General features: G+C 36.2%; 1 protein-coding gene across 12 annotated transcripts in view; it reads left to right on the top strand.

The window, feature by feature from the left end:
* Nucleotides 1-13,796, top strand: part of Arms (Ankyrin repeat-rich membrane spanning) — a 200,218-nt gene that overhangs the window by 134,190 nt on the left and 52,232 nt on the right. For all 12 annotated transcript variants that reach the window (XM_067774548.1, XM_067774558.1, XM_067774550.1 and 9 more), the window contains 3 exons: nucleotides 8,839-8,973; nucleotides 9,039-9,236; nucleotides 9,305-9,745. In XM_067774548.1, the coding sequence (XP_067630649.1) occupies nucleotides 8,839-8,973; nucleotides 9,039-9,236; nucleotides 9,305-9,745 (774 nt within the window). The remainder of the gene's footprint in view (nucleotides 1-8,838; nucleotides 8,974-9,038; nucleotides 9,237-9,304; nucleotides 9,746-13,796) is intronic.

Here is a 13,796-nt window from a genome sequence, read left to right as displayed (position 1 = left end):
TTCGTTTTCTCACTTGCTAATCAATCATTTTAATTGTTGAAATCAAATGCGTATTGCTTGAATATTTTAAAAGTGCATTTTTTATTGAAAAAAAAAATGTTTACCAAGAAATTGAATTTTCGAAAAAATTTGGAAATTTTTAAGCGAAATTGTGTAATGAAAACATTGAAAACCAATTTCGAAAACGTTTTCGAAAAAAATCGAGATGTGCTTAAAAATTTTGTTGCAAATTTCAAAATGTTTACAGGGAACCTGCATTCTGTAAAGAACAGTATACAAACCAATTTCAAAAACGCTTTCAAAAAGTTCGAAATATGTTCCGCAATCTTCATAAAAATTTCGAATTTTTTGCATAGAAACTAAGCTTTATAAATATAATGATGCCAGTTTAAAAAATAGTTTTCGGAAATTCCAAATCGAAGATCTTTTAGAACTCTTATTGTGCAAACTAATTTTAAATCCTTTTTCGAAAAAAATGCGAATATTCATGAAGTGTTTAAAAATCTTCATAAGAACTTCAAAATTTGCATCTAGAAACTGAGCATGCAACGAAACCTATGCAAATTTATTTCAAAACCATTTTCGAAAAAATATTAAAAGTCGGGTAGCATTTGCAAACCAGCATATAAATTTCGAAATTTTTACTGAGAAACATAACTGCATATTGAAAACTATGCAAATCTATTTCAAAAGAATTTGCGAAAATGGAGATGTGGTCAAAAATCTTTATGAAAATTTAGAAATTTTTACTTGTAATTTGTTTGAAGTTTATTGTCCTGACTTAATTTGTATTGAAACGGGTATTTTTTTTTCGAGTTTGTTCCCAACAGATTCTAGAAAAATTCTATGAAAACCCCATTAGACCATTAGTCTTAAGTCAATTCCAAGCTTGCGAAGTTTTACTTGAGCAATGAAGTTTTCCAAGCAAATGGCTCTACATTTCTCTGTCAGCAGGCTTTCGATTGGTGTTTTTTAATTGGCTTCTAGAGAAATACAAATGGTTATATTTGATAGGGGCAGGGTTAGGTTAGGTTAAAAGGACTTGGGACACTTAGGCCAATACACCTTTTCCAGTTTAAGTTCAGAAATTAACAATTCAAGTTTCAAAAATTACAATTCAAATTTAGAAAATTATTATAGTGTTGAGTGCCTCTGACGGACCAAAGACAAAAGTGCCGCTAACACAGAGCTCCGAACTCCTCTGGACCTTTTGTCGCGTTTGAGGTTCGTGGCCTTTGTAACCGTCGGCCACCAATCCAGAACACCTTATGATGGAATTGGGCATGCAATGGCTATATAAATGCAATGTTCTACTTTTGGAGAAAAAACCCACGACATACTAATTGCTCTTATAAAGGAGTAAAACGCAGCCGTACCTTTCTTAACCCGATCCGCTATATTGTCATTACAGCGTATTATCTTATCCAGAATGACTCCCAGACACTTGACTTTATCGGCTTTCGCCGTACACATTGGTTTTCGGCGTTTTGTACCTTTTCGTGAAGAGGACAAGTTCAGCTCAGTTTTCTCCCTCTTAGGTTATTCCAGAAGTTTCTCATTTGCATTGACAAAATAATAAAAACAAATGACGAATACAGATTAGATCGAAAAGGTAATGTTTGCATTAAAATAGAACTCCTTATTAATTTTTTAATTTCAGTATTGCCAAAAAGTAAAAAATACATTATTGTTCATTTTCTAATGACGCGTTCATTTGTTTTTCTTTTAACAGCGCAACGTTTATTTTACTCTTAATGGCCTTTATTATATTTCTGCAAATATATTTAAGCGAAATGAATAGAGATTTTTGTACATATTTGTTAAGGTGTTTATGTAGAAAATTCATATTAATCACCAAATACTTACGTCAAAGAAGTGCAAAGAAATGAAAACTTTAAAAAATTACGAAAATGTATTGCATGCAAACGACTCAAAAACACCATTAATAAAAAAAAGCAAGACTAATGAAATAAACCCGGAGGATTTTTTCAAGTTCTTAAAGGCTTTTTGCAAAAAAATACTCAAATTAAAAAAAAATCAAATTTCACTACTTCAGTATTTTCAGCGCATTCGATTTAACTAAACTACTACAATATATCCCTACTACAATAATACCTGAGTAGTTGCGGTGCTCATGGTGCATTGGACAATTGGCGTACATGCGGCACGGATGGGACTGGAACACAATACCTCCTGTCGCAGCTGCAAGCGTCCGGAGGCGGAGGAAACGGTAGAGCATCTGCTGTGCGAATGCCCAGCACACTGTCGAAGTAGAATAAGGTTCTTGGAAAGCCCTTTTTCGAAAGCCTCTCAGAACTGAAGGATGTTAGGTCATGAGAACTTCTCAAATTTATAAACTCCACGGGATGGATATAGGGGGACGGGTTTTACCTCAGGCGCGTGAAAATGCTTATTAGTCTTCTTACAACACCCTTGCATTGGTCAACTCACGAGTTTGTGGTATCAAAACGGCGCATGAGCGCTAATTGGAGTCAATTGGGACTCGCCACTCCAACCAACCAACCAACTACAATTGGCTTATTATTTACATTGAAAGAAAAAAAAGGTAAAATCAACCGAAAACGTGTCAATTCAAGCGCTATTTCTGTCAATTTTTATCCATCGCAAATAGCTTTTGAATGAACTTCGCACACATTTTTATACTCAGCGTGCTTTGCACACAGAGCATATTAACTTTGATTGGCTAACGGTTGGTTGTACAGGTATAAACGTATCGAGATAGATATAGACTTCCATATATCAAAATCACCAGTATCGAAAAAAAAATCGATTGAGCCATGTCCGTCTGTCCGTCTGTCTGTCCGTTAACACGATAACTTGAGTAAAATTTGGTACACGAGCTTATCTGGACCCAGAAAAGATTGGTATTGAAAATGAGCGAAATCGGATGATAACCACGCCCACTTTTTCGATATCGAAAATTTCGAAAAACCGAAAAAGTGCGATAATTCATTACCAAAGACGGATATAGCGATGAAACTTGGTAGTTGACCTTATGACGCAGAATAGAAAATTATTAAAATTTTGGACAATGGGCGTGGTACCGCCCACTTTTAAAAGAAAGTAATTTAAAAGTTTTGCAAGCTGTAATTTGGCAGTCGTTGAAGATTTCATGATGAAATTTGGCAGGAACGTTAAACCCTATTACTATATGTGTTCTAAATAAAAGTTAGCAAAATCGGATGACGAGCACGCCCACTTTTTTAAAAGTCAAATTTTAACAAAAATTGAATATATTTACAGTATATGTATAAGTAAATTATGTCAAAATTCAACTCCAGTAATGATATGGTGCAACAAAATACAAAAATAAAAGAAAATTTCAAAATGGGGTGGCTCCGCCCTTTTTCATTTAATTTGTTTAGAATACTTTTAATGCCACAAGTCGAACAAAAATGTACCAATCCTTGTGAAATTTGGTAAGGCATAGCTTCCATGACGATAACTGTGTTCTGCGAAAATGGGCGAAATCGGTTGAAGCCACGCCCAGTTTTTATACACAGTCGACCGTGTGTCCTTCCTCTTGGCCGTTAACACTATAACTTGACCAAAAATCGATATATCTTTAATAAACTTAGTTCACGTACTTATCTGAACTCACTTTATCTTGGTATTAAGAATGGGCGAAAGCCGACTATGACCACTCCCAGTCGAAAAATGCCATAATCTATACCAAATACGAAAAAAGGGATGAAACATGGTAATTGGATTGGTTTTTGACGCAAAATATAACTTTAGAAAAACTTTGTAAAATGTTCTGCAGGGCGAAATCAAAAGCCATCAAATGTAAAAAAATACTAATTTGCGGAGCAACACCGCTAAGATTTTTTTTCTAATTAAAAACCTTTTTTCGAAAGATTTCGATTTTGCTTTTTGGAGGCCTTGAAGCTAGGTTTTTCGGTGTAGTAGACGTAGCGCGCTTCCATCACACCATGGTGGCCGCCTAACTTTGGCTAATTATTTTAAACACCTATGCAAACTGTTAAAATAACTAATTTCCGTCAACCTTAGAGTAACAGTGGCTGTTGATATGGCCGAGATTTCTGTGGCACGAAAGTCATAAGGACAAATCAGTGAGCGCCGTGAGCGTAAGTTTCGCTTAAAAATTAACAGATAAAAAAAAGAAATGTTGAAAGTTTTTCGCTGTTGAAATAGCCAATTAAAACAGTTATTTTAACAGTAAAAACCGTTATATTGAATAGAATATTGTTAACTTGAGACCAACAGTTTTTCTTCTGTTGAAATAAGTAAAAAATTTTGTTTCCTTGACAAAAATAACTCTGTTGAAGTAACCGCAATGCGATCAACTTTACTGAATATCTGTTCACTTGTTGATTTTACTAGCTTTATTTCTACCGGTGTATTGCTTCCAGCACAAGTTTTAAACCATTTTAAGAAAAGCTTTTGTTCCAATGAAAAATTTTATTATGATTCTCTTAATTTTTGGAATCGACACACCGAATTTTGACACCCTAGAAGCTGTTTTTGTGTTTGGCTACTTAAGCTCTACGAATACAATAAGCGTAAATTAAAATAAAACAAATCGCATAGTATAATGAAAATCTAACAATAACAAATAATAACGATAAAATTTATTATATTAATGGAGTAAAGTACCATTTGTGTAAAATGAAACTGAAGTGAAGAAAAAAAAAAAAAAGATTTTAAAGCAAAAGAAAACAATGTAAATATTAATCAAGTTTTTCCCTTATTCTGGCAAGTTTGGCATGCTTATTTTAGGCGGGTTGTCTATCATACATAACTGCTTTTGAACTCTATCGAAATAGATTTTACTATGCGTTTAGAAATATAAAAACTGTATAAGCCAATACCAGAATTTAATTGACAAAAAGATTAACGTAACTTTGTATTCCTCAATTATTTGAAGAATTTGTACGACGAATGAAGCAATCAAAATCTAAATACACGTAAATACTGGCAAATAGAGCCGCCGAAAGAGTATGGCAATGTTGTTGACATCACCTTTATTATTGCATTATGGCTCATTCCCATCTATTCCCATATGTCCCGGGGCCCAATATAGATCTATGATTCTACCTATCCCGATTCGTTCCAGGGATTGAATACACTTTAACACACTTTTAGATGCTGTGCTATGCGATATTACTGCCTTAATTACTGCTTGGCTGTCAATATGAAAGTTGACGTGGTTGCAGTTTAAGCTATTCTCTTCCAGGGTTTCTACTGCTTTGATTGCGGCTATTACTTCTGTCTGAAAAACTCTACAGTGATCTGGCAGCCTGTGGGATGTACTACTTTGGAGCCTTCGGTGTAGACATGTATCGCCTCATCCATCATATGGGCACCGTTGCGCCAACCATCCACCTCTACTGTTCGCTCAGTAATTGATGACGCTACACTACCATGTTAGTATGGTCTGCGTTCATCCTGCCCGAGGCACCGAGCCACGTTGCAGTTGTTAACACCATGTTCTTAGCCACCAGGTCTACAGGCGGCATGTGCATATTGGCATACAGTGTAGTTATTCTAAGAACTGATAGCCTGCAAACCCCTCTAAGTTCTTCAGGTAGGTTTTTTGTTTTGTGTGGCTGTCCACAAAACAAGGACTCCATGACTTTGCAATCACTGTAAATACTGATGAAGAAGAGAGAGAGAGGGCGATAGACCTCAAGTGAACCCCAGGATTATTTTACTTATAAAATTATGCTAGGCAAAACTTTACTTTATTGCTCTTGGTTGACACTTTTCCAGAAACACCTATATATGAACAGTCGACGGTCAAAATTAATAAAATTGCATTAAAGCGAAACCTACACCGAAAGAAATAAAGCTAGTAAAATCAAAAAATGAAGTGGATTCTTCTGCTAACAGAACTGAATTCATTGGCCATTTCAACAGCGAAAAACTTTCAATATTATGCAAATGTATCAGCTAGTTTTAAAAAGACAAATCCGTTATTTTGACATTTGACAGTTCGCATTAGCATTTTTAGGGTGACATTAATAATATTTGGCTAACAGAGCAAAGCTAGCCGGCCACCAGGGTGTGATGGTAGCCTGCAACGCCTATTACACCGAAAATCTTGGGTTCAAGGTCTGGATAAAACACTTTCAAAATCTTTAGAAAACGGGGTTTCCAAGTATTGAATTTTTTTAAATAGAAATTTTGCTTTCATTTGATGATATATTTTTTTTTCTCGTTTTAATTGTTGAAACATTCAGTTCCGAATCAACAATTTTTGCAAAGTCGATTCAGCAGCTATTTTCAGTGTACTTTCGTACTTTAGCGTAATCCTCCGTTATATTTCTAAGCTGACATTTTTTCTCTGTTACTGATGATTCCCAGATATACAAATTACGATTCTATCTTTTATAATGGAAAGCACGTCGTCGGGCCTCGTTCACCTCAAGACCCACTCTTCCCGTTCCGTTGCTCAATCCAGAGAAAGCAGATCTTACTTCGTGTTTTTAGGGCCAATAATATCAACATATTAAGCTCACGCCAGCAAGTGCACGCCATTTAAAGTTTAGTCCCCTGAAACAAATTATCAGCTCCAGCTCCCACTGGGCCTACTATAACCATTCGTATTAAATGCTCATATATAAAATTTGTAATGAAAGTCGAAGTATCAACCCCTGGAGAAAATGATACGATCAGGCGTCAGCTCCTCAGAGCACGTAACATCAGCTCGCTACTGAACATACAACCCTTTTCTCATCACTTTACGTCAGCTCCTTTCAGAGTACCTTACGTTAGCCCCCTACTAGATAGCCAAGCAGCGCGCATGACACTTAACTCACACAGCACTACGCCTTAGGCCATACTGGTCGCTTCAAGCCTCATCTAACTTCGTAGGCATAACTCTTATATTGGTGCCTGGCCCCATGAGCATCGAGAAAAACTAGAAATAAATACATCAAGCAAATAAGCCTTTACGATCACTGCCACAATCATAGGACCCTGACCACTTGACCTGCATGCCGAGAGAATGGGGATCCCTTTTAACAGCATTTGCAGGCGCCGCGCCGAGAAGGCAGCAAAAAAACAGTCTCGCACTACCTGTGTGAATGCCCAGCTCTAGCACACACTAGGTTTCTACCTATGGGTAGTTATGTATATACTGTCGAAACATAAGGAAGTAGCTACATGTCAGCAGGCTCATTCTCCACACCAGATGGTTCAAACGGAGTACCGACAGCAGCAATTGATTTCGGGAGAAATATGCATCAAAATGGCATCCCGTGCGCCACCTGGGCTCGGCTCTTTGGTGTCCGGAGGCACAGCAACCAACCAGCCCCTACTAGATAAACATCTCCTTTCGGAGCACTTCGCACTTCTTTCTGAGCAACCTCCTACTGGGCATATTTTCTTCTTTCTGATTTGGCCACTGTGATAAATTGTTGCTGTTTTTAAACCTGACGTAACTTAAATATTATATGTTACTTAAGCATGTTTGGTCCTTAAGAAAAAAATTATAAGTACACTAGAGTCCCCAGCAGACTTTATTCTGCTTTATAATTGGTTTGCCTACGTTTTTAAATGTGGGCATCTCTTCCCCTTTTCACTCTCTAGCAATCGATAGATAGTCTTCTTTCTCAAATAGCGAAGGTAGTAACCCCCTACATAATTTCAAGGAAATCTGTTCAATATTTGGTTTTTTTATAAGAATAAGTCGGCCCTTTGTTCCCTACCCAAGAAGATAAGAACGAAAACGGACCAAATCGTGCATCGAATGCCCTCGAGCATACACAAAAAATTTCACAAAAGCGGTCCATTCGTTTAGGAGGAGCTCAGTCACAAATACACTTACAAAAGAAATATATATGTATGTATATATATTAAGATTTAGAATTTAGTACAAGCCTGCAAAACGCAATCATTTTTTTTAATGTTATTGATATCAAAAATATGTATAAAGAAAGTTGTTCGGTTTTCGAGTTTGGGTATTTTTTCTATATAAAATATGCTCAAAAAAAGCTCAAACGTCGAAAAATCAAAGAAAAACAAATTTTTTTCATTTAATATTTTTAAGAATTCATGAGCTTAACACCGGCTTATAATAATTGAATATTCAATTATTATGTTTGTTTAAGAGAAACTGAAAATAGTGAAACATTTACTGGCATATTGCGATGGTACCATTTCGAAAACCGCCACGTAATCATCATCAGGCAATTTCGTAATGTTATCAAAGGTTTACCGAGATTCGAACCGCTAATCACGAAATTGCCTGGTGATGATTACGTGGCGGTTTTCGAAATGGTACTATCGCAATATGCCAGTAAATGTTTCTTTCTTTTCAGTTTCTCTTAAACAAACATAATAATTGATTATTCAATTATTATAGGCCGGTGTTAAGCTCATGAAGTCTTAAAAATATTAAATAAAAAAATTTTGTTTTTTCTTGATTTTTCGACGTTAAATGAAAAAATTTCGAATGAATTGAAAAAATGTTGCTTTTCGACGTTTGAGCTTTTTTTGACGTTTGTTTTTTCTTGATTTTTCGACGTTAAATGAAAAAATTTCGAATTAATTGAAAAAATGTTGCTTTTCGACGTTTGAGCTTTTTTGACGTTTGAGCTTTTTTGAGCATATTTTATATAGAAAAAATACGCAAACTCGAAAACCGATTTTTTTTATATTATTTATTATTATATCAGCAAAACAAAATTTTTTCGTTTAAAAAAATTACGTTGAAATTATTGGAAAACAAATGAAAACAAAAATTTTTTTATGTTTTCTTGATGAAAGTAACGTTATTATGCAGCCTTTATTAAGTGACATGATTTTAATTTTGTATTTATTTATTTTTTTTTTTTATTATCTTCTATTTAGACACTCAATCGTTACGGAGATTCTATGGGTTCACTAGCACATCGTGCGCTCCTACAATATGTGGACTCTAATGACCTATCCGGTTTACGCGCTATCTTAGATAGTCGACATTTATCCGTGGATGATCGTGATGAGGTAATTACATTTTGATATATGGAGTATATAAATTGAATGAAATCAATTTTATTGTTTTAACACAGAATGGCTCTACTGGACTTATGGTTGTTGCTGGACGAGGTCTAATTGTTTTTGTGCGCGAATTTTTGGCACGCGGCGCAGATGTTCATGCTGAAGACAATGACAATTGGACGGCGCTATTATGCGCCGCCAAGAATGGTCACTTCGATATCGTCCAAGTACTTGTTGATCATGGCGCCGATATTGAGCATCGTGATATGGTTAATATTTTCACAAATTATTAACTTTCCAATTTTCAAATTTTTTTTTTCAACTCTTTAACATCAAGGGTGGCTGGACAGCTCTAATGTGGGCAGCATATCGTGGTCATACCGATTTGGTGCGTTTTCTGCTCGAAAAGGGTGCTGATGTAAATGTGCATGGCAATTATCATTTGGGTCCTTTGCTTTGGGCTGCAGGACGTGGTTTTAAGGAGATTGTTGAGCTTTTGGTGCAACGTGGCGCTAAAGTCAATGTTGGTGATAAATATGGCACAACAGCTCTTGTGTGGGCATGCCGCAAAGGCAATGTAGATATTGTCGATACACTTTTGAAAGCAGGTGCTAATGCCGATACAGCGGGCATGTATTCATGGACGCCATTACTGGTGGCGACCTCAGGCGGACATACAGACTGTGTCACTTCTTTGTTAGAAAAAAAGCCAAATGTTAATGCATTGGACAAAGATGGTATGACGGCGTTGGCGATTGCAAGTCGTGAGGGCTTCCAGGTAAGTTTAGAACCGGAGTATGTGAAGTTTGCAACTAAATTATACAGTATATTTATATTCGACGCTACGTCGTCACGAAGAAAATAAAACTTTCAATTTCGTTAAATTATAAATGTACAAATAGCTTTGGTCCCGATATACATATGTATGTAGATAGTTTTTAGATTTTATAAATAAATTTAATAGCAGGCTCATGTCATTGTGTTGAATCCATACCAGTGGTGCACTCGAAAGCTTCGTAGAGCTTCGGAAAACTATTCGGCGTTCATCTACGTGTCGTGTGAGCGCAGGGTTTCCAGCCATTTTGCTCCCAAATCGAATTGACGTCCGTTAAATGTGTAGAGATGGGAAAGGGGGTAAATACCCAAATGGTAAATACCCGGTAAATTGGTTATATATGATAAAAATGGGTAAATACCCAAATATTTACCCAAAAGAAGAGTAAAAATAATCTTTTGAAAAATATGGGAAACAAACACAAAAATTCAATCCAAAATGTACCCAATTTGTCCTATATTGGTGGGTAGTTATCTATTACGCTATCGGTTGAATTAGTTTTAATCTGTAATCCAGCGTTTTTTTTCAAAAATATGTATTTATTATTATAAATTTAAGATTACCCAGTAAACATTTTCAGTCAAAAAGAGTCGGAAAAATATCTAAATTGGAGCGTTTACAGTCGGTATGTGCTCACTTGCGAGGCCGAAACCAATGTATTTCCCTTCTTGCAATGGTCGTCCTATATGAGCCTACACTCAGAGAAAAAACCGTTCTAAAACGAACGAAAAAAGTTCAAAATTAAGAACATTCGTTGACAGAAGTTTGTTAAGTGCGTTTTTTCTTAACTCGTGACCGATGGGCTTGTTTTAAGAACAGTTTTTCCAAGCACACCGTTCGTATTTTATGACCACATTGGTATTGATGTGTGAACCTTCTGTGCTCATTTCAAACACTACTTGGGCTTGATTTAAAATTTTTCGTTCTCATGCTTCGAGAACGATTTGTTGTCGATTTAACAGTTTTCGGTCTCAATTCAGGAACGGTTTGTGCTTGATCATTGGTGGAAGTGGGGAGGTAACATTTATTTATTATTTTTTTAATAAATAATTTTTTGTCATTAATAAAAAATATTAATAACAAAAAAAATTATTATTAAAATTCCAAAAGATTTGAAAAAACGCATAATATGCATTTTTTCATATATTTATCTTATTGAGAAATTCTTCTAATTTGATAATGCAATCTGAATATACATTTAAAACATTGCATAACAAGATTGAGAATTACCTGTGCATGGAAACGAAAAATAAGAGTTAAAAAAATAGAATACACTCGACCGAAACCGCAACATCATAGCCGCTGCGCCACTACAACTGCTTGATAGCTTCTGCCAAATGTTTTATTTAACATTGTAGTACACACAAATTATACCGTTTCCTTTTCCTTGAACTTAATTTAAGAACATCGTTTTCATTAATAGAACATTTGTTCATATTTTAAGACCAGCCGTTCTCTTTTCAAGAAAAACCTTGTCAGTTCAAGAACAAGGTTGTTGTTTTAAGAACAGGTCGTTCGTTTTTCAACAACAAAAAAGTAGGAACATGAAAAGCTTGAATTGAGTCCGGTGGTGCTGGATTTTAGAACGGCGTTTTTCTCTGAGTGTATTAACATGATATACGAGCCTACATAAGAGTCCGACATAAGTCCTAAAAGGCGTTTAAACAGCTCATATTATACTCTACTGGAACTCTCCGACGTCATTTTTAAATCTAATAAACTCTGATTATCTGACTATAATATGGCCTATTTATTAGGCATCGTCCATATTTATTGGGGTCATATATAGTTTGACACACCTGGACAGAGCGTGGCAGCGTTGTGGTCACATTAAAAATGTCGAGAAGTGTCCATGAGCCGAAAAACGTCGATGCTTATACAAAAATAGAATAGCAAGGGTAACAATAATGTACAAATGTAATTAATTTTGTATTAAAATGAAAACTTGTCGTAACAAAGTTTCAAAATTTGTTCCAAACTCGCTGTGACGAACATAAATAGTTGATAAATGATAATTTTTGCATGCTAGGTTAGGAGCTTTTGGGCCGTTAAATAAAAGGCAAACATTAAATTTTCTTTTACCCTCCTACGCGTTTCGAAATTTTTCTGATTCCTACATTGCCCATTTATTTTGGACTCGTTTCGGATTCTTAAATTATGAGCGCCGTGAGCATGTTTGAGGGGTAGCTTTGTTTGCGTAAATATGTGTACCCTATAAACATTTCCTTACAGTTCTGGAGTTCAATATGGGTCCAAAGAATATCAGCTTCAAAAATATTATCACCTTAGAGCCTTTTATGACTCCAATTTGATGAAATTATGAACAAACGAAAAATATTAAAATCAATAAACTGCTGCTGGCAGCTCCGGAATAAAAACTCAGACATTTTTCTGCGATAATTTATTCTAAATAAATAATTAATTCAACTAATGCTTATTTGATTTAAATTTTCTCCCCTATGTTTTCCGCTTCGGATATATGTCAAAAATTCTTCCTAAAAGCCCTGAAGTAGTGTCATTAAAATACTCAAAATTAGCAGTATATGACGCCAATAAGGCTCATATATGATATCGGCAAAATATGAGCACATAGCATTCGCTTATGTTTGGACTCCTTTCAGGCTAATTGTTGACTCCGAGTGTTTGCTGGTTTGTTTGTTTAAAATCAGAAAGAATTTTTTTTAATTTCAAATGGCATATAAATTTAATTGCTGAATTGTAATTCCAAGCAGCCTCGATTCAAATGATTTTTATATACCCAAAAAAAGATACATAAAAGTAATATTCCGGGTATTTTCCTGGTATTTACCCATAAAAATGGTAAATACCCGGTGGAATCCCAACTCTATAAATGTGTAGTTTCTTTGCGATTTCTCGAAAAAGATTGGAAGTAGATATAGGGAGCAATCAGTTTACAAATACCCGATAAGTACTGAACTGCTTAATTCCCTAGAACAATTTTTTAAATTTTATGACCGATTTATTAACTATAGCATGATCTATTAGTGTGGCTGAACATAGGTAATTTTATGAAAAGTACGGACACCAAGGAATCGTGCACTTTCGTAAACCTATGCACACGAAACTGTAGGTTAGGTTAGGTGGTAGCTGCCCTGATAAGGAAGTTCACTGATCAACACGAAGGTCCGTTGTGATACCACATACAACAAACATAAAGGTGACGTAGATCTAGCTACTTAGGGAATCGTTGGGTGGCAACGATAAAGTTCCGAATGATACCGATATCAACCTTGCATAAATCCTCGGGAGATCCAAGTGAGTCGCGACCGAAGTACTTTCGCCTAGTTCTGGCAAAAACTGGGCAATCAAGCATAAAGTGATTTGGTGATTCCACCTCATCATCCTCCATGCAGCTGTAGCAGGATGGAGTTTCCAGTATATTGAGTCGTACCGCATGGATACCCATGGGACAGTGCCCTGTCAAAACCCCAATGACCATTGAAAGGTGAGCCTTAGTGAACCCAATTCGGAAGACCTCCTGTCATCCACATTTGGCCAGAAATATTTTGCTACCTGCAAGAGGTGGTGTCCGCCCAACGTTTGCTGAGCTGATTCGAGGCCCAGCTATGGAGGAGCAAACCACAGGTGGCCAGCGGAATCCCGAAATCTCTACAGCGATCTCCATCCGGTTCGGTTGTACCGCTGCGGGCTAAGAGATCCGCTTGACAGTTACCCGGGATATCTCTATGGCCCGGGACCCAGATAATCTTAATTATAAAATAGTTCGATGCAATCGCAAGCGAGGTCAGGCACTCCCATACCACTGTAGTTGAACTCAAGGCCTTGATAGCCGTTTGGCTATCAGAGTAGATGTTAAATTCCCTAACCGTAGTAGCAATAGATAGCATTTCATCCACCGCATCCTTAATCGCAGCAACTTCCGCTTGGAATACACTGCAGTGATAAGCCAACTTAAACCTGCGGCTTACATTTAGCTCTTGACAAAAGACCCCCCACCAACCTTTCCGTCCCT

This window comes from Eurosta solidaginis, chromosome 3, assembly GCF_040869045.1.
Source record: "Eurosta solidaginis isolate ZX-2024a chromosome 3, ASM4086904v1, whole genome shotgun sequence".
NCBI classification, from domain to species: Eukaryota; Metazoa; Arthropoda; class Insecta; order Diptera; family Tephritidae; genus Eurosta; species Eurosta solidaginis.
This window is presented reverse-complemented; position numbering and strand designations above follow the sequence as displayed.